General features: G+C 37.9%; 2 protein-coding genes across 3 annotated transcripts in view; one reads left to right on the top strand and one right to left on the bottom strand.

The window, feature by feature from the left end:
* Nucleotides 1–7382, top strand: part of HEXB (hexosaminidase subunit beta) — a 17665-nt gene extending 10283 nt beyond the window's left edge. For both annotated transcript variants that reach the window (XM_027883234.1, XM_027883241.1), the window contains 7 exons: nucleotides 617–797; nucleotides 1764–1850; nucleotides 2417–2489; nucleotides 3125–3299; nucleotides 4085–4175; nucleotides 4350–4454; nucleotides 7210–7382. In XM_027883234.1, coding sequence (XP_027739035.1) covers nucleotides 617–797; nucleotides 1764–1850; nucleotides 2417–2489; nucleotides 3125–3299; nucleotides 4085–4175; nucleotides 4350–4454; nucleotides 7210–7273 — 776 coding nt within the window. In that variant the 3' untranslated portion in view covers nucleotides 7274–7382. The remainder of the gene's footprint in view (nucleotides 1–616; nucleotides 798–1763; nucleotides 1851–2416; nucleotides 2490–3124; nucleotides 3300–4084; nucleotides 4176–4349; nucleotides 4455–7209) is intronic.
* Nucleotides 7383–8152: 770 nt separating this feature from the next.
* GFM2 (G elongation factor mitochondrial 2) overlaps nucleotides 8153–17322 on the bottom strand; it is a 16608-nt gene continuing 7438 nt past the window's right edge. The window contains exons 5-16 of the mRNA XM_027883847.1: nucleotides 15797–16077; nucleotides 15516–15596; nucleotides 14618–14766; nucleotides 13973–14113; nucleotides 13797–13896; nucleotides 13049–13238; nucleotides 11793–11869; nucleotides 11182–11320; nucleotides 10840–11025; nucleotides 9357–9472; nucleotides 8904–9086; nucleotides 8153–8455 (exon numbers count right to left, since the gene is read on the bottom strand). Of these exons, the coding sequence (XP_027739648.1) occupies nucleotides 8327–8455; nucleotides 8904–9086; nucleotides 9357–9472; nucleotides 10840–11025; nucleotides 11182–11320; nucleotides 11793–11869; nucleotides 13049–13238; nucleotides 13797–13896; nucleotides 13973–14113; nucleotides 14618–14766; nucleotides 15516–15596; nucleotides 15797–16077 (1772 nt within the window). The 3' untranslated portion in view covers nucleotides 8153–8326. The remainder of the gene's footprint in view (nucleotides 8456–8903; nucleotides 9087–9356; nucleotides 9473–10839; nucleotides 11026–11181; nucleotides 11321–11792; nucleotides 11870–13048; nucleotides 13239–13796; nucleotides 13897–13972; nucleotides 14114–14617; nucleotides 14767–15515; nucleotides 15597–15796; nucleotides 16078–17322) is intronic.

Raw genomic sequence — 17322 nt, 5'->3', positions numbered from 1 at the left:
AGGCAATCCATCTACGTCCTGAGGACCTCGCTGCCACCGTCCAAGCTCGCTTGGCCCCGGCAGATGAACCTCAGGATTAAAGGGTGGGCTCAGTTCCGCGCACACTGTGTCTCACCTAAAAAATCCAATGCGCAGGCTGGAAGGTGTAAAGACCTTCCCCGGTTCTTCGTTCGCGAAGAGACTGGCCATGGCTGGCAATGACAAGGACATTGACTTAGATGTTAGCAAAGCAGTGTAATAAAAAGAGAAAAAAGGCCTCTGAAGCATACTCATTATGCTTGGCTTTCTTCTAATTGGCTTTCTTCCTAAATCCATTAGTTTTTTTTATTCAAGTAGTCATCCAAATGCTGTTTTTCAGATATAGTGACATGTTACATAAATTAGTGTCTGTTAAATCACAAATCTGAAAGTCAGAGTCCTGATTGCCAGTTAGAGGGTTCTTCAACCTTGTCCAAGTTGTTTTATTTCATTCTGCCTCTGTTTGATTATACTTGGAATAGGTTAGCACTTAAGTCACGAATATTAACCTTTTTAATATGGGTAGCTGCTTCTTCCTGCTAGTAAAGCTAGCATAGCAACATGGAACTGAATGTCTTCTATTAATTGTTTTTGCTAGGTCAAAAAGATCTTCTCACTCCTTGTTACAATGGAGGACAGCCAAGTGGGTCCTTTGGACCTGTAAATCCCATTTTGAATACAACTTATGACTTCATGACTCAATTCTTCAAAGAGATCAGCAGTGTATTTCCAGATGCATACATTCATTTAGGAGGAGATGAAGTGGACTTCAGTTGCTGGTATGGTGACAATTCAAAGAACAAATACCTAGTGCCTCTTAAACCTATCCACATCCATTAATTATGGAACTCAGTGGCATCAGACAGTTTTCACTGCATAACCAGAAGATCTCCACTCCTATTTCTATAATTATTTACAAGCAGAGCATTTGTGATTCTCAACAAGCAAGTGATGTTTTGCAGAATTTTGCTTTGACTAGTAGTTTCACAAATGCTGAAGTACTCAAAATGATTTCTTTATGAAAATTACCCTGGCAGGAAAGAGAACTAATATGGTAGAAAAGTATTAGATAATTTACATTTAAATACTATATGTTAAAGTAGATCTTTCCATTGAGTTCTGCCCTCCAGAAAATATGCTAACACTGAGTACTACCAAACTGATTCTTTTGTGTTTGTATTAACAGTAGTAATAGAGTTCTTAATTTGGTTGTGGATTTTGAATATTTTGGAGTCTCTTTGCTCTGTACTAATAGTACAGAATTTGGAACATTTTGATGATTCTCTTTAAACATCAAATCCGAACACTCAGGACTTGATTCAATTTTTATAGAGAAAGAAAACTTCCTGACAAATGCTTTATCGCAGAACTACTGGTTTGCTTTTGTGGTAAAAGCACAAAATTGATGAGTTCCCAGACCTGCTGAGAACCTTCCCACCAAGTCACAGAGATGCCAGGAATCCCAGGGCTCTTGAGAGTTTGAGGCAGTCTGCCAGAGACCACTTCAGAACACAGACTCTACTAGTTTTACCAGAGAATTAGGACTATTGGCTTTATTTCAAATCAGGATGAAACTGTTAAAATATAAGTCATGTTAGCCCGCTGCTTCTGCTTTGTTTTGCATTCTAGGCTATGGCATGCCAAAGGCACCATCTAGTGCTGTGTGTTGGTGGAAATGTTTGGGAAATCTGGTTTAAAACATAACAAAAACCAGTCTTTAACTTGTTTTCTTGTTATTATTTAAGGAAATCTAACCCTGAAGTGAAAGAGTTCATGAAGAAGCAAGGTTTTGGCAGTGACTATGCTAAATTGGAATCTTACTATATTCAGAAGTATGTTAGTTTTTTTTATTCTTGCTTGGTTATTCACAATCACTATCTGGGAGTGACATTGAGGTGCAGATACTAAATCTGATGTAGTATCTATATTGTTTTCAAAAATTGGCACATTGGGGACTACCCACTTTTTTTTAATATGTCAAATGTAAAGTTCATACCTTTAAAATGTGCGATACAGCAAAGATATCTAGGCTAGTTGTACACACTCTATGAATGTATTGGATGTCTTAAACTAGGTATCTGTAGTAATGGCAGCGCACAGGGTGAGGAGGAAAAGATTTTGTAGCCATTTATTTGTCTCCTTCTTTAATAACATGAATTTAGTCACCCTGTACGAGTTGCTGGTAGTTCTGAACATCAGTTTGTGTTACTGCACATGCACACTGTTATATGCATGGACTTCAAGAGCAATGAAGACCAAAACTAGAACAACCTGCTTTGTCATGGTCCCCTATGCAGTGATGGGAAAGGTCAGATGTGCCTTAGGGTAGAAAATGTTGCTACTTCAAGTGCCTGTATTTATTGAAGTTCAGAAACCTGATCCAGTTTCTAAATTCCAGGATTTTGGACATTGTTTCCTCCTATAACAAAGGACAAATCATCTGGCAAGAAGTGTTTGATCACAAAGCACAGGTAAGATGGGAAAACTAATAAGATACTTTTGTAAAACAGCACAATATTGTGGGAGGCTTCCAAAGTAGACTACTAAGTAGGTCTGTTTGTGTCTCTTAAAAGTTAAAGCAAGTCTTCTGACATTAGCAAGTCTTCCCAGGTGTGGGGCCTCCTTTGAAATGATCATTTGTTGACCATGTAAAATAGGTGGAATACGAACATCAGCATTGAAGAGCTTTCTGAAGGTGAACACAGTTAATATGTTTTAAAGCATCAGAGTAAAGGGTAGGGAAGTTTCTAGGAGTTTGTTTTTTTTTTTCCCTCACACAACTGTGTGTCTCATCTAGTAACACCAGGTGCTTGGCTTTTAAGAGCTGGTCAGATACATGGTGTAGGAATCCTCTTAGAGCATTAACTGTCTATAGTATAACCTAGGCTTCACTCACAGGAGCTATGTTTAACATCAACAAATAGCTAATTAGCTTTAGACTTTGGGGGAGATGACCACAGATAGCTTCCAAAATGTTCCTCTTCAAAACAAAATAGCCAGTTTTGAAATTCATGATCCTTTATTCCTGGTAACAGTAATTAGGATTGTCATTAATGGATTTTGTGGGGGGGACCGGGGTTGTTTGTTTTGTCTTATCCCCTTTTAGCTGAAACCAGACACTGTAGTTCAAGTGTGGATGGCAAACAACTATGCTCGTGAACTGAGCAGTGTTACTGGAGCTGGGTTCCCTGCTGTCTTGGCTGCACCCTGGTACTTAGACTACATCAGTTATGGGCAAGACTGGAAAAAATACTACAGTGTTGAACCACTTAACTTCCCTGGTTAGTTACTTTTTTTATATGCATGTTCTGTGCATGAAATTTTTTGGTTATAGTAAGGTGTAAATGGAAAGAATAAGGCTGTTTAGGGTGGTCGTTCTGTCACTGTGATTATAGTATAATCAAAGGAATTTAATGTCCACTAGAACTCTGGAAAATTCTTAAATTTTTTTAAAAAAGGAACTTTGCACTTCTCACTGGGAAAGGTGTTACCTTCCCTAAGATCTGATACTGGTGCTTGTGTGAGACAGGATGATGGACAAGATGGGCAGATGCATCATACTTAGGTGTGGAGTTGTGCAAAATGGCTGCTGGGAGACATATGTTAGCAAGCTTCTAAAGTGTGAAACTTTTGTAGAAGACATGTTCTCTCCTTCTGTCTAAAGCTGATACAAACATGCTTTCCATGGGACTTTCATTTTGTGCAAGGTAGATCTTGGAGCTGATTAGGGAGAACACCTGACTAAGTGTTTTTTTCAAGGAATGTTTCTACATGTGATAGAATGAACAGTTTACATCAGGACTGATATCTCTGAGGAATGCCTTCAGGGGATAAAGGTACAATACTTTCTGAAAGAGAGGAGAAATGACTTCTCTGGGCAAATGGCCTAGTGGTTCTCACATTCAGTAACAAGACTACCAAAATGTTAAGTTAGTGCTCAAGATAGTTTTATATGATCAAACAAACATCTGAACATCAATCCTCTCTAAGTATTAGAAAATAAAATTGTTGATATGTTCCCATCTTCTGGAAAAATAAAAATTCTGACTTTCTGCTTTGAATTCAGGATCTGAAGAACAGAAGAAACTTTTAATAGGTGGAGAGGCCTGTCTGTGGGGGGAATTTGTGGATGCAACTAACCTGACACCAAGATTATGGTATGAACTGCTTTACCATTTGATTTTCAAAAGTCAGCTACAAGGATCTTAATTCAACAGAACTATATGATAGTGATAACAGTTCTCTGTGCTGAACCTGAGCAGCTATAAAAAATTTTTATCCATTCTTGGTTATAGACCACACATATTCTAAAACTTAGTGTACCTTTACAGGCCTCGAGCAAGTGCTGTAGGGGAAAGACTCTGGAGCAGCAGGAATGTGACCAATTTGCAGGATGCCTACAGGAGGCTGACGAATCATCGCTGCCGCATGCTCCGGTAAGATTTAGTGGCTACAGTGTATCTTGGCACTCATGTCTTATAACCAATGGAATAGAAGTACAGGCCTAAACTGCTGGCCTGGAAATGAAGGGAAGAGAGAGAGTGTGGTTTGTATCCACAGAAGAGGAAGAAAGATGTATTAAGACAAGAGTTCTAGATAGTTTCACAACTAACATTTTCAGAACTTTTTCAGTGAAATCTATGTTTCTCTTTCCTCTAAACGAAAACTTTACACCATGATTGACTTATTTCAGTCAAAAAGGATATTAAAGGGTATGTGGGAGTACAGTGACATAAGAAAAACTTTATTTTTAAAAAACAGTGGTGTTATTTATTACAAATAATAATTAAAGACCTGCCACAGGTAATCAAGTGGACCTGTTTGCCTTAGAGGTGATCAAGCTATTCTTTCAGGTGTTGCCTTAGTTCAGGGTCTGAAAGGGGTGGTTAAGGAATCTCTGATACATTATAATCCCTTTATGAACTGACTTTGTTTACAGCAGTCATAACACATTCTTCCCTGCAGTTGTTTCCTAAAAAGTACCTAGACAAGTTCCTGGTTAATTATTGCTAGTGCTGTCTTTGTATATTCACAGCAGTACATATGAGCGATGCCTAGGTTTTAAGTCCAAGGTTGACTCCACTTTTAAAATAGACAATCAGAGAGCTTTTTAGGTTTTCCCAAATGCTGCTGCATAGTTGGACTGCAGAAAGCATGAAACATGCTGTTTTATTTCTCTGCAGAAGTTTATGACAATTACTGAAAATCTCAACACTGTGTGGAAGTATTTCAAGGTAGACAGAAATCAGCTTTTTAGAGAACAGGATACAAAAGCAGTTATAGTCAGCAGTTAAAACTGAGGCACTCTGCCTGTATCCCTATAGGTGTCTTAGAATGATTATCTGTTGGAATCACTGGCATTTAGCTTATAGTACACACTAGCTCCTTAATTAATCAAGAGTGACTAAAGGACCTGTAAGTTTTGACTTGATGGCTTAATTTCAAGCTGGCTTAAAATAATGCTTAGGAAAATACTTATATATAAATTGTGCTATCTTCCTCAGTCATAAGAAAAATAAATACATTGAGGGAGTTAACAAATACATGTTAAAAACAAGATTAAAGGGCTTAAAAAACTTATGCCCTATTATTTAACAGGATGGTGCATCTCTTGATGGGGACTCAGGGAAAACACGAGTACAGCTGAACAGTGAAGTGTACAGTGGCTGTACCACTAGGACTAGGGTTTTACAGTGAAGTAAGCCCTGTTATATGTGGACCTGGTTAATGCTGCATCTCCATCTTCTTAACACTGGTACTTGTATTGCTGTACAGGGAGCTGGCCAGCTGATGACAGCTGCTCTTGTGGTGCTGGCATGAGAGATGCAGGGGCAGACTAAGCACTACTCCCTGTACTTATTGCACATTTCAGCACCAGAAACTAGTTTAAGGAAAAACTGCTTTGCTGCCTTAGGGTGAACTATTCCTGTTAGAAACTGACTACCTCAATAAAAGGACACGTCCTGCTTAAATGATTCTTTTGATACGGGTTTTGAACAAGAAATACACTAGAGAAACCATCCCCTTTCCAGTGATGAAATAAACATTCCTTGGAGCTGTAGTTCTGTTGCCTTTCACGTAAACAGAGCTTCCTTACAATTGTATGAACTCAAAGAGCTGATTTAATATCAGGCTATTGTAGTCTTAGTGTGTGGGAAAAGGTTTGTGTTCCTACTTATGTTTTTATATATGGTGTATACAGAGACCATGGCAGTTGTAGGAGGCCAAAGAGCCTTTCCAAGCAGAATGAACAGCTCTGGCTTGCTCTGCAGCTGGTTATGAGGGAGCGAGGGCACGGGTGGGTAGCACTTGTAACAGCTAGGTTGTGGTCTCTGGATGAACAATAACTAGCCTATCAAAGGTTGAGGCCACTGCATGAAAGCAGTAGCTACTGTTCAGATCTGAATTCAACTTCCCCTAGGACACAGCAGCCTAAACTGAAATGATGATGGGAGAAAGGAAACAAAAAGGTGGGCATATATTCCAGAGACCTAGACACCAGCCCCTTTAGAGCAGGTCTTGCTTTGGGGCAGCAATAGTTTGGCTGAGCCAATTCATTATTCAGTTTCTTCCACTGCAGCACTTTTAAACACTAGTAGCAGTAGTATCTAGTTCTTAAATATTCAAGAAGCAGAATTTTGACTACAACTTCTTTAACTCTGAAAATTCTTTTTAAACTATATTACTGTATCATCATAAAATACAAGGGCTTGGTTAGTTTGTTTTTAAAGCCACATGAGAACAGACTAATTTATGATAGTGTAAGCTGGAAGAAATTCTGGCTACCCCTAAATACGAATTAAAATTACATAATTAGAGCTGCATATGGAAGAAACATTAGGGTCAGGAGCGGGGAGAGTATGCAAATGTCAACTGATTTATATTTGCATGTTCTTTCCTATGACTTCTTTTCAATAAAAGCTGTAAATTTTGCAGAACATCAAGACAACTGGGTCCTGAATTTAAACTTCCTTAACATGTTTGCCAATATCGTGGTACCTCTGATTGAAACAGAAAAGCAAAGTACAATTAGGAGTAGAATAGGGCCCCTTTTCACTCCCTGCAGAGGCCATCTGTTATTTCTTGGACATAGTTTTGTTTACAGAATGGAGTGCCAGTATCTCTCTTCCCGCCTATACAAAAAGCCAGTTGTTTGATTACAGTCATGTACATTCCACTTTATTTTAACAGCCGTGGCATAGCAGCTGAACCGGTGTTTGTTGGATATTGTGCCCATGAAGCGAGAGGGCCGTAACTGCTGCAAAGACTTCTCCTCAACAACCTGAAGTGCCTCAGGGGATGAATATGTATTTGAATCAAGACTTAAAATTTTCACTTTTAAAATAAAATTCTTTGATAACCTTGTTGGAGTAAAAGTGGTTGGTTTTAGGCTTTTAGAAATTGGGATTCTTCACTGAGAAATCCTGAAACTTGATACGACAGTTATTAATTCCAGTTTCTTTACATTCTAAAGTTGAGAAAAATAAAGCTAAGACCCCATTTAAATAAAGAGCAAACTATCTTTTTTATTTCAAGGTATCTTATCATTTGCCAGTTTTCTAGGTAACCAGATAATTGCAGCTCATAGCAAATCAGGACTATTACAGCTTAATTCACTCATTCCTAAAGGTAAAAAAACAAAAAAAAAAATCCTCCCTCAAGATATATTCCAGGGTGGTAGGCAGGGATTACTGTCATGGAAGAACTCTTTCTTGTATTTTTTTTGCACAGATCTTACTCAATTTGCAGAAGTATCCATTTCACTTACTTGCTAAAGCAAACTCAGGTAGAAGTTAGACCCAGTCCTGAACTCTGGTCCATAATTAGTTACAGTACATACCAGTACAAGAAGTAACACTTAAGTTGTACTGTTTAAAGTGCTTATTTACATATACTTTCATTCAGGTGAAAACAAATCATGATACAGACTGCCAAAACTGTAAAGTTATTTCACTGATAGACAAACTTCACAAACTTCATTTACTAAATTAAGAAAGTTCTTGTGGCACACTAAGGACTAAGGTGCACTTAAGTGCTCACTTCCATGAAAAGGATGTGCATCGCTTCTCATTACAGATCTTATCTGTAAGATAAAAGTTGCAAAGCAACACGTTATGGTTTAATCTCTGCAGTGCCATTAGAACAGGCTCTTAAACTTTCCCCCTTGGACAGTTAAGAGCCCAGTCTGTTTATATGGCTGCTGACTCATCATTTACCGCCACCAGTTAGTCCCAGGCGAACATACTGGTGTACCTGTGAAAATATTTAACATGGAGGATAGAAAACACCGTTCTACAGAGTAAAGTGATCACACCAACCCCATCCTCCTCTGAAGAAGTGCACTTTGCTCTTGACTGTTCAGGGCTTGATAACTGGCAAGCTCCAATGTGAAGGTTGCTGAGCCTGATGTTAAAGAACGCAGAACCGTTGAGTAGCCCTGGACAAAATGGAGAAGATATGTCAGTCGGTTTAGGATAAAGGGAAGATAAGTTACCATAGAAAGCTGCTTAGACCACAGAGAGAGAGAGAGAGAGTCAGAAATACACTACAACATACGACTAAGTTAATTTTTTAATATTAATCTATAAAAAGTGCAATACAGGCATGAGTCAATATTTTTAAAAAACTATTCCCTGTAAAACCTGTTCTAGTAGTACTTACTCTTTCTTTGACTTACACTTGAGTATGTGCTGGTTTAACAATCTGAACTGGGCAAAAGAACACTACTAGATTTGTGGGTGCTTCCTTCAGACCTTCAATAATTAAAATACAGTAAAAAACCCCATGCATTTTATTCTTACTTACCCATAACAAAAAGTGAACTGAAGCCATTTTTTAAGCATATAAAAAAAACTAGTTTTACCATTAGTAAGGTAATCACATACCATCATTTCTGCAAGCGGAACAGCAGCAACCACAACTCTGTTATCCTGACGACTTTGGATTTCCTGAATACTACCTCTCCGCTGTGCAAGATCAGCAAGTGCTGCACTGAGATGATCTTCACTTACTGTGATTTCTAGGTTCATCAGGGGCTCCAGTATTTGTATACCAGCTTTCTTCAAAGCCTACATAGAAAGGAAGGGAAATTATGTCACTGTACTCTGGGGGATTTTGGTTTTTTGTTTAAAATAAAGTTGACATTATAGGTACTTCTATCGTGAAGCTAACATTTCTTTTCGAATTCTCTTGAATTCTTTACTTTCAAAATCTGTAAAGTTCTCATCAAGGGCATTACACTGTCAGAGAAGATCAGGTACCAGATACTGGTACATACAGATTTTCTCAGCAGTATATCATGCTGCTGTATTCTACAGCAGCTTACTGTTTCACTGTACCTTTTGCATGCAACGGGAGACACAGGCTGATACCATTGTGTGGGAGGTGTCTGGGTGCACTGTCAGTGATTGCACTGTCACATCTATATCCTGAACTGGGAATCCAAGCAGAGGTCCTGGGTGGGCCAGTGTAGAAGAGGAGAAAGAAGAAAGCAGATTTGTTTTTCAGAATATTAAGAGATGCAAAAAAAATTTCAGGATTAAAGCCTCTCACTTTGCTCTCTCCTTCCCTATCCACTCCTGAAAGGATGTGACTAGTGGTTGTGTTCCTCATTCTGTGATTCTGTCATTACCTAGCTTTGCCAGAAGTGACAAAGGAATACTTTCTTACTCTCTTTACCAAAAGCATAGATAGGTCTGAGAACAGTAAGTTCCTGAGTGTGCTCATCTATACAGTTGTTCCCAAAAATGAAGCTTCTAAAAAATACACTACAGTATCTAAAACTTATCTATTGAAACGACCTCATTTGAAAAAGTAGTGAAACCTTTTGTTAAACCAGAAGACAGAGTATTTTCTATATGTTCCTTTTCAACACAATATGATCACAGCAAAGCCTGATACTAACCCACCACCACAACTCCAGGGTTAATTCCATAAAGAATGAATGACATCTAGCATCTCAGACAGCTTATCTCTCTCCAACCCAGGGACTCTCAACCAGACCAAACTGGATGTGAGGCCTGAAATACATCTGAGATAAAACACATTGCTTTTTTCTTACCCAGTCTTTCTGGGTATTTTAAGCACTTAATGGCATCAATTTTAGGCTGAAGACAGCACAATTCCAAAGTGTCTTCAAGGGGCATGAAGAAAGCACACAGTTAAGAGTCATTCCAGAGATGGGAGATGCTTTCCAATTCCACACAGCAACATGGAAAAAACACTTCATATAGAGTAATTCTCATTTGTCAATCCACTACCTGTTAATTTTACTGTAAGAGCTCTTTGGCCACTTGTTATTTAATACTTCCTATTTTTAGTCAAAAGTCAAGGACACACTCAGTCCTTTAGAAAGCCCTCCTTTTGAAATTAGGTAAGGCTTTATTGAAAACTCATGGATTTTATGTATTTGCAAAAAATGCATCACTTACATTAATAATGTGGTGTGTATATATTTGCCTCTGAAACCACTTCTGTCATCAAGTAAACACCTTATCTTTTACTTATCTTTTAATATCAGATTAAAAAATGAACCAGAAGAACTCCAAGTTCACTTTAGAGTGGCTGAGATGAAATCAACCAAAAAACCAAACCAAAGGATGCTGACTTCCACTCCTGGAATAGGGAAGAGTGTTCCGCAATTTTTGTAGTTAAGGAAATGTCATAATTTTCCTTTGCATCTTACATACATGTTAGTACATACTACTTTTAAGTTTTCAAGATGTCAAGGAGTGTTTCCTTCTAGGAACAAATTGCTTCTTATAAAAATTAGACTTTCTTATAAAAATTAGACTAGTATAGCTGTCATAGCACTTCCTTTACCTTGAATGCATGAATTCATGATTCCATTTTCTATAGCTCCTTGGAGTTCTTGGGGTAGTACTTCAATAACACTCTCAGCATAGTTGATGATGGGTTTTGTCCCTGCTCTGTCCCCTGACCTGGGTCTCACCTCTAACTCTGCAGTTACAAAGTGTCGTTTATCTCCTACTGTTTTGTCCAATATATCTGCAAGGAGGAGGGAAAAATGGTGAAACAGTCATTTGAAAAAAAAACAACAAACCCTAATACGTAAAATTAATCTGAAAGTTAGTCATATATCATTTAAAGTACATCAAGTTACAAATCCAAAAACAAGATGTTGTTTCCATTTACTCATTTTACCTGTAACTTGGGCAGCACTTAAGATGGTTTCTCGGTATGCTATTTGAAGAGGTCCCAAATAAGTCTCAATTCCATATTCACGTTTGATTCGGTCATGAATGATTTCTATGTGTAGTTCTCCCATGCCACAGAGGATAGTCTGGTGAGAAAACAGTTGAGAGAAAAGTGGAAAAATATGCAAAACCCAGGTTTTATTACAAATGCTTTAAGCAAAAACTTGCATGCTTTGAACTGTCAAAAACTGTAAATACTTCATATTCTAAGGACCCTAGAGGGAAAACACTGCTATAAGTCATCTGACATTACCACGTTAAGTGAGAAGGTAGTCACCACTACTGTAACCACTATAAAAAAGGTAATCTTAAAATCTGTGTAATTCAAATTTTTTGAAATACAGAACTGTCAAAAACATGCAGAGCACAGGGTGATTTCCTTTATTCTGTAAAGCACAACTGCACAAGGCTCCATTTTAGTTTCACACACAGAACTTTGTATAGACAACATTTAGAGAGTCCTTTTTATTCAAGAAAATCTCAATATGCAGATGAACTAACCTGACATCTTTAAAATAAAACTTGCTTATAAGGGGAGTAGTAGAAGATTCATCTTACTTGTCCTGTGTCAGGATCTATCTTCACTTTTAAACTTGGATCTTCACGCTGAAGGCAGCTCAATGCATTATCCAAGTCTGTACATAAATATCAAACATTATATCTAAAGTGACTTCAGGAGTTTGAGAATTACATAAAGTGCCTAGGTATCACTTTCCTCATAAGGTCAAATCTTATTCTCAAAGCCAGCAAAAGGACCCTAGAGAAGCACAGATTTTGGCAAAACAAAGTCAAGCCAAATTACAAGTAATCTGCAACTTCTGATTTTCTCACACAAAGCAACTGCACTACAGAGTGCTTTAATTTAATTATTTGACGTACTATTTTCAGAGTGATATTTTGTGTTTGTATGGAAACAGGTTAGAACCTATAAATGATTCATAAAGTCAATAAAAAGTATTGATCCCTTTGTACAGATAAATTTCCAACTGTTACATGATTTACTTAAATGTGAGTTGAACATGAAAAGTTCAAATGCAAATACAGATACTGTTTTTTTCCTGATTCCCCATTATCTTAACTGCTGAGGAAAGCAGCTACAGAATGATAAACTAAGAGCTGAGACTGCATTTATCTGTCTTACAGTCTTTGGGGGAAAAAAACAAACAAAAGTAAACTAAAACATCCAACCCTCCAAAATCAGTAATATTTTACAACCCAGTTGCTCAGCCTACAGACACGTTGCTCCCAATCTCTGTTCTACCTTGCTTCATTCCACTACACTGGTATTTATCCCCCCTCCTCTTCACTCCCAACCATGCTCAGCTTTGTTAGAATAAAGATACAGAGTTGAAAGGTTTTTTCCAAAAAGTGTCAAATAATCAAGTCCTCTGGTACAGTCTGCTGGGAAGACAGTAAGACTGCAGCTCACACTGCATGGATGAACCCTAACTAGACACAGAGAAGTCTTGCTAAGTGAAGACATTACATCAGAGAGTAATAAAACTGCAAATGCCAACTGAAAAATCCCCGACATTTCCAGGTAATTTGTACTCAGGACATACGTACAGCACATCAGTGTGACTGCAGCAAAACTCAGCATGAGTGCCTCTATCTCTTATATCTAAATGAAAAACCATTATTTTTCTAGGCACAAAAACCAGAAAAGTACTAATACTAGTACTGCTTGATGTAGTAATAGCAAAGGATATCAATAACCAGGATCTAAAATACAGCATCAGTGCAAAACATCAAAAGGATCACTGACTGATAAATCTGTGCAAATCGTTCACGTCAGCCAGGTAGCTTCATTGTACCTTGTTGTTTGGCCATTGAAGGAGGTTCAATAGTACAGAAGAAGACAGGGTCAGGGATCTCAACACCTGCCAGCAGAAGGCTGTCTACATCACTTGTAGACCTCTTCTTCTCCCCAGTATCCCTTCCAGCTCGGCGAGCTGCAGCGACTGCTGAAGCCTTTGATGACACTATGGTATCTCCAGTGGCACTCTACGGATCAGCACCAGTGAGCCACAAGACACAGGAGGGGAAGAGGTGGTGATGTGGAAAAAAAAAACAACAAAAACCTAACAAAAATCCCAAAACCAAAATGCATGCCAAAGCCGATTACATTTTAGAAAACAAACAAGATTCCGGTAACCTGTTTAGATAATAAAACACTGCATTATTAAACTAATAGAAGCAAGCACGAAACAGATTTGTTTGAACTTGAACTGTTGCTTTTGGGTAAATTATTTGGAACATCCTTCTCCATCCCCACAGTAGGTCTCGTTGTGGCATTACACTGTATTTTAAGACTTATAAATATATGCTCGAACCCTAATAAAACACACCTTCAGCTTTCCAATCAGCACTGCAGCTTCCAGTTCAATTACTAACATCTGTACATTGCAATTTTTCATTTTAGGAGGAAGTACATGTACATGCACTTCAAATAAGTTTACATACTGACAACATTATCAAGAACATATCTAAGATATAATACCACAGAAGTAGAAAGCACACTAGTGAAACAAGCTCCCTTACAGAGTCAGTATTTTTCATTACCTGTTTTAACCCAACGGTAAGAGCAATGTTGCCAGGCATCAGTGATGGTATTTCAATGTGCTGATCAGCAAAAGGCAGGAGCAGCCGGCTCATTCTCTCTCTAAAAATTAAACTCTTGTATTATTTGGGACTTCAACAGACATTGCAATTCTACATTAAAACCACAGCTTACTTACGTGCAACTTTTGTTAATATTATATACAGCTGACTGAGGTTTCAGTGAACCCGAGTAAACACGAACAAAAACTAGTGGTCCACGACATTTATCATGGAGAACTTTAAATGCTAGGGCACACAGGTCATCCTTGTACCATTGCCTGCAAAATAAAAAGAACAACATGCATACCTGTAGGATTAATCCACTCAATCTCACAGTTACCTAAACTTCCACTCATTTAAGGGATGATATGTTTCTTCTTGTAATACTAATAGATGCAGATTTTAAAAATTGTAATTTATACCAAAAAAGCAGTTCCAGCTCCAGTAGGACTTGTAAGATGTCACATGATTCAGTCAGTACTAAATAGGATCCCTAGACCACATTTTTGTAAAATGAGAATATGCTCAGATAATACAAAGACTTTAAAGTGCAAGTTTGACAGCTTAAGATAAATGCTGTAGCATGCTGTAGCACTGACCAAAGTAGGTTAAGTATTCAAGTGTATTTTTCTGTCCACACACCTCTAATGTTATTTAATACCTAAAAAGAGTAAACATTTTTAAAGAATATGAATGCTTCGTTAACATCTTTTATTTTCTCCTTTTATGCTTTCCTATTTATTTTTCCTTGTTTGTGAACCTCCTTTTCTACCTGTACTTACAGAAACTCATATGAACGTTCATTAGGTGCAGGCAAGTACATGGTGATGGCATCCAGTAGTGGCTGCACTCCTTTGTTCTTCAGCGCACTGCCACAGAGGACAGGGACAGCTTTGTGAGCTAGTGTGACTCTCCGGATAGCAGACTGTAACTGCAAAAAAACCCCTATTTTCTGTTAACACACGAACTACAATTTAGTCTTAAATTGCACTCCAGCTATCAGATATTCCTAATAAATCCCCAAAGTGTTTAAAAAAAGTATGTTTGTAAATACAACACCACTCATCCAAACTCCTTTCACTGCTTTTAGTGAGTTCCAAACCACAAACCCAAATGTTTAGACGCTAAAACAGAAGACGCTGCTTTTAAGATTTCTAAACATTTGATACACTTCTGTAGCTGTTCTTGTTCTAATAGTCCCTTTAATTCAGAATGTTGTACCTCAACGCTTTCAACATGCAGTGAGTGAAGATCCAAACAATTCAAATAGGTTGAGATGCTACTTTTGTTCATAAGAACCAGCAGCTCAGTCACAAAGTGCACTGAGTCTACCTGGAAGTTCCACTTACCTTTACCTAAGCTCTTTTGCAGCAGTCAAATTTTCAAAACAAAAAACAAACCCACTTTCCTGAACAAACATATCCTACTTTTAAAACTCTGCCTAATATGCCCAAGAATCATAGGGCATTTGTATAAAATTCATACTAAACTCAAATACATTCTGTTCTAAATTCACAGTACTCTTAATTCACTGCAAAAGCTGGTGTGATTTCTTTCTGTTGATAAAACTGCAAAATCATAATTTGCATGTGCCAAAGGAATAATCTGCATGTGCCAATCCAGCCCCTTGGAATAACAGCTAGAAACACCTGTTTATGAATAATGAAATGTAAAAATTACCTTCTCAGCTGATATTAAGTCAAAATTTTCACTGTGTTCTCCTAGAACCAGTTCAGCAAATTCATCATCCAGATCTGCAACCTTAAAGAGAATAGTTCTTTGTTATTTGGCATACAGCAATTTCACAGACAAGACACAGATCTTACTTATGATAGACAGCTAAACTGAGCAAGAACAAAGCCTTTAAAGACATCAGAGGTCAAAAATTCAAACCACAGAAAATTATGGAAATTAATGCTTCAAGAAAGGAAAAAATATTTACAAAATAAACATTAAAATCCACTTATAAAGCTGCTGTCAGGCAAAACACCATTGGGAGAGAGAAAGCTTGTACTCCTCCCTGAAACATGAAAAATCTCCAGCCATACAGTGACAGCCATGAGGGGTATAAATGACTGTACTTCAAACTTGCAAATATGAAAAAACTGAAGTAAGCAGAAGTAACCTTTGCAAGCCAACAGACACTCAGCTGGAAAAAACAGAGAATCATCAGGACAATTTGACCTCTTCATGTCAAAGGCTTGTATGTCCAAGAATATATCTATGTTTTCAAACTTTACCACTTAAGCTTACCTGTAACTTAACTACTCTGTAAACCTCATCTCACATACACCCCTGCACTGTCACAGGCTCCTGTTCCACATGCAGGAAGGCACTTGCCCCCTCTAATGGCTACGAACCAATTGACCAAATTCTGCAAATCCTTGATAAGCAATTAGAAGTCTAATCAGGCTAATAGGTAAAACATTAAAGGAACCAGTTTATTTAATTAAGTGAAAGTAAAGTGTGCAAAATGCCTGGTATTCAAAATACTACATTTGACAGTGTTTCTGATAATGACTGTTAACAGGATAGAAAGCATTTCAAAAAAGATTTTACAAACACAAGGTTATCTCACTTATCACACTACTGGTCCACCCCTTCCTGCTTCAGGAAGGGTACAGAAAATAAAGGGGGGAAAAACTGTTCTTACAAAGCTTCTTATCTGACAATACATTTCTTAAGATAAAAGGCTGAGTAATAATACCCCCATTTAAATCCTGGTAAGTTTGAAAACCAGATTTTGTATGAGTTCTACTGAACTCAGAGCAGTATAAAACAGATCTCCCTGATTTTGATGTTTGAAAGGAAACTGAAAGCCTACCATCATCTGTTTATGTACTTGCACAATGTTATTCAAAGCTTTATGAAAGGCAGTATTTCCAATAAAATAGATCAATTTATGATTGTATTAAGCTGCCTCGAACACCATATTTACTACCATTTTGACCAGACTGCAAAAACCCATTCATTTTCTAGCTGCCACTCCAGAAGAGTATGGATGCCCTTCAGGTACCTCGGTCAGGCCTTGTGTGAATGCACCAAATACCCTTTGGCATCTAACACTACAAGATACTGTATTAGCCAACTGAAGGACAAATTTAGTGTCTGCTTCCTTCAGTTACCTATCTATAAAGCAGGGAGTCTTCCATTTTGTACAGCCAGGGACTCCAACTCTCCATAATCAGTGTGTTTTGCCATCACATACTAACATTTCCAATGTGTGTCAAGCAACTTTGACAGATGGAAGTGAAAACAATTTGTAGTTCAGCAAGGACAAATGCAGAATCTTGCCCCTACAATAGAACAAATCCAAGCACTGATACAAAGTAGGGATCAACTAGTCATCTTCCAGTGACAAAGGCTGGGCCACATCCACAAGCCAGTGGATCAGGGAAAGCAGTTAGCACCCTCTACCCTGCACTTGGGAAGCTGCATCTAAAGTACTTTTTAGCTCCCCCAGCACAAAAGAAACTGATAAACTGTA

Source organism: Empidonax traillii, unplaced genomic scaffold (genome assembly GCF_003031625.1).
Source record: "Empidonax traillii isolate 1590-97213 ecotype Southwest subspecies unplaced genomic scaffold, ASM303162v1 scaffold8:size5222938, whole genome shotgun sequence".
NCBI lineage: Eukaryota > Metazoa > Chordata > Aves > Passeriformes > Tyrannidae > Empidonax > Empidonax traillii.
The sequence above is the reverse complement of the archived record's forward strand: the minus strand, read 5'-3'. Positions and strand labels throughout refer to the sequence as shown.